This window comes from Montipora foliosa, chromosome 9 (assembly GCF_036669935.1).
Source record: "Montipora foliosa isolate CH-2021 chromosome 9, ASM3666993v2, whole genome shotgun sequence".
In the NCBI taxonomy this organism is placed as follows: domain Eukaryota; kingdom Metazoa; phylum Cnidaria; class Anthozoa; order Scleractinia; family Acroporidae; genus Montipora; species Montipora foliosa.
The window spans coordinates 49388024-49390523 of NC_090877.1; the positions used below are offsets into that span (position 1 = coordinate 49388024).

At 39.8% G+C, this 2500-nt stretch overlaps 1 protein-coding gene across 1 annotated transcript in view; it reads left to right on the forward strand.

Annotated features, from left to right (window-relative positions):
* The window catches only part of LOC137971081 (collagen alpha-1(XII) chain-like), a 7716-nt gene extending 5782 nt beyond the window's left edge, over window positions 1-1934 (forward strand). The window contains exon 4 of the mRNA XM_068817805.1: window positions 1108-1934. Within this exon, the coding sequence (XP_068673906.1) occupies window positions 1108-1370 (263 nt within the window). The 3' untranslated portion in view covers window positions 1371-1934. The remainder of the gene's footprint in view (window positions 1-1107) is intronic.
* Window positions 1935-2500: the final 566 nt, after the last annotated feature.

The following is a 2500-nucleotide window of genomic DNA, read 5'->3' on the forward strand; positions in this document are numbered from 1 at the left end:
CGAAAAAGGAACGTGAGCATGCGCATCGATTGTGTTTCGCATTTCGTCAATTTTCCCATGGAAAATTGTTTTTTGCGCCCTGCTGAAATTGACCATTTAGGAGAGACGGCGGCCATTTTGATTTATATTATTTCAAATAAATATTATGGGATGCCCTAGGGGCAAATACATATTAATTTGCCCCCTAAGCATCCCATATATCATAGTGTCTATCGAAACATAAGAAATCAAAATGGCTGCTGTATCTGCAAAAGGGTCTATTGAGCATGTCATGATTTCAACAAATTTTCAGCCCGGTGGGCGTAGCGAAAGTTCAGCCCGGGCTGAAATTCACCATGTAATCAGTCCCTAACCCGGGTTAATTTGAACCTGGGTCGAAACTAGCCAAGCGATGTACGGTAAGAGCCCACAGTGCGCTCTCGATCTCTGAGTATTAACGGAGTTGACAGGATCAGCTCACTTGTCCAAGAGGAACAAAAAAATAGAAGTATAATCCTGTGGGAAATGCCGAGAATAGTTTATTTCCTTTGCGCTCGACGGACTAATTGACTGCTCGTGGTTTAAACGTTTTGTCGTTTTTTTAGTTCGCGCAATACATAGTTTGAAGGAAGTGTTTGTTACGCTAGAATGAGAATTTATTTAAGTTCAAAGTTTAGAGGGGGTTTTCTGATATGATGGGAGGGAAAATGGTCGACAACGTTTCTTTGTTTAGCCGAAACTTTGGATTTAGAATAATTCTTGTGTCAAGCGGCGCCCGGCCATTTCGAAAAAAGTACACGAATTAATTAACTTTGCCACAATCAATCAACTTAACCTGTATGATGCATTCGAATCAAACCGTCAAACGAATTTGGCTATGATTAAAATTAGTCTCAAAAAGAGTCTCCTTTGTCAGTGTCATAGGGTTTTCATATGACGGTTTGTTCAAACGTATATAAAGTTTGCTATGATAAAAACTGTTCTTAAGCTCATCAGGAATAAGCAAAAAAATAATATCTTGTCCTATCTGGAGACGCGAAAAAGTTAGGACCTGGCAATGGCAACGAGAGCAAGTTAGTAAACACCATAAATCTAAAAAATTTCTCCCCTGTTTTCTTCTTTTGAAAGGTGTAAAGAAAGTTGTGGTGGTCGTAACTGATGGTTTAAGCTCACGCGGTATCGAAATCACAAGGTGGTTAACAAAGCCATTAAAAAACAATGGAGTGAAGTTTTTCTCCGTTGGAATTGCCAACAGAGTTAATAGAGATGAGTTGAACGAGGTGACAAGCCAACCGATAGAAACGCACCAACTAATAAGAGATATTTCAAAAAGTTCCTTCACAAAATGGCAAGTTGATACGTTTGCAAGAGAAATATGCAACCAGAAATAAACGATTATTGCTGTCGTTTCTTATCGACGATTTTAAAAGTACTGCTTTGAAGATGTGGTTACACGGTGACAAGGACAGCACTTTCGTCCAGTTATCATCAACTTGAGACACCTGATGTTGGACAACCAGGATTTGAAGTCAAGACCTCGCACACAACTGTCCTGACTGTCCACTGCTAAACTATCTGAGTGACCAATTAGACGATTTCAACTGCGGAATGTGTCTCGTTGTGTTCGATAGAAACTTTAGTGTAATATGTTCGTTTTCCCTAGCAAGTGTTTAAGGTTTAAGTGGCCATTTTTATTTAAAGTGTTTTTATTAGAGCAATTCTCTTCTTCGGCAGATATTTACTAGCAGAGCTCAAGCGTTGCCAAGCAAATGTTTGGGTGACTTTTTGCCCCATTCACACCAACAAGGCATGTTTAATTAACCTGGGTTTAACAAAATGAAAATAAGTCACAGAAACTGTAGGACTGGCTTTTACATGAGATTCAGGCGAGTTTCAATACATGATTTGATCTGTGCTAAATTTGTAGTCGACACAAATCAGTATAAATGAATGAAGGGGTAGTTTCTAAAGAAACTGTGGTGCTGCGTCGGTGGGGAAGTAGTATACAAAAATTTGGTTTATCAACGGAGTTGATAATGTAAATTGACCACCGTACAGAGATTCTAAAAGCTGACGTTTCGAGCGTTAGCCATTCGTCAGAGCGAATCGAGGGATTATGGGTTACGTGTAGTTTTTATAGTAGAGTAGGAGCTACGCTATTGGTGGTAACATGGCAACGTGAAAAGTAGGAATATATTAGTTAAATGAAAAGCGTTCGTTAATACCGTGAGGATTAAGGGTGCCGATTTGAAAGATGAATTTTTGTTCCAGATTCTTGCGGCTTTCCGTCGTACCTAGATGTAGGGAAAGGCCGCAGATAGCCATGTGTTTTTTGGAGTGGTTAAGCAGATTAAAATGGCGAGCGACTGGCTTAGATGCATCCTTGTCATTCTTCTCAACATCGCGAAGGTGTTCGCGGAATCGGTCACCTAGTCGTCTACCTGTCTCACCAATGTATAAGTTATTGCATAACGTACAGGTTATGCAATAAATGACATTTGCGGAGGTACATGTGAAACGA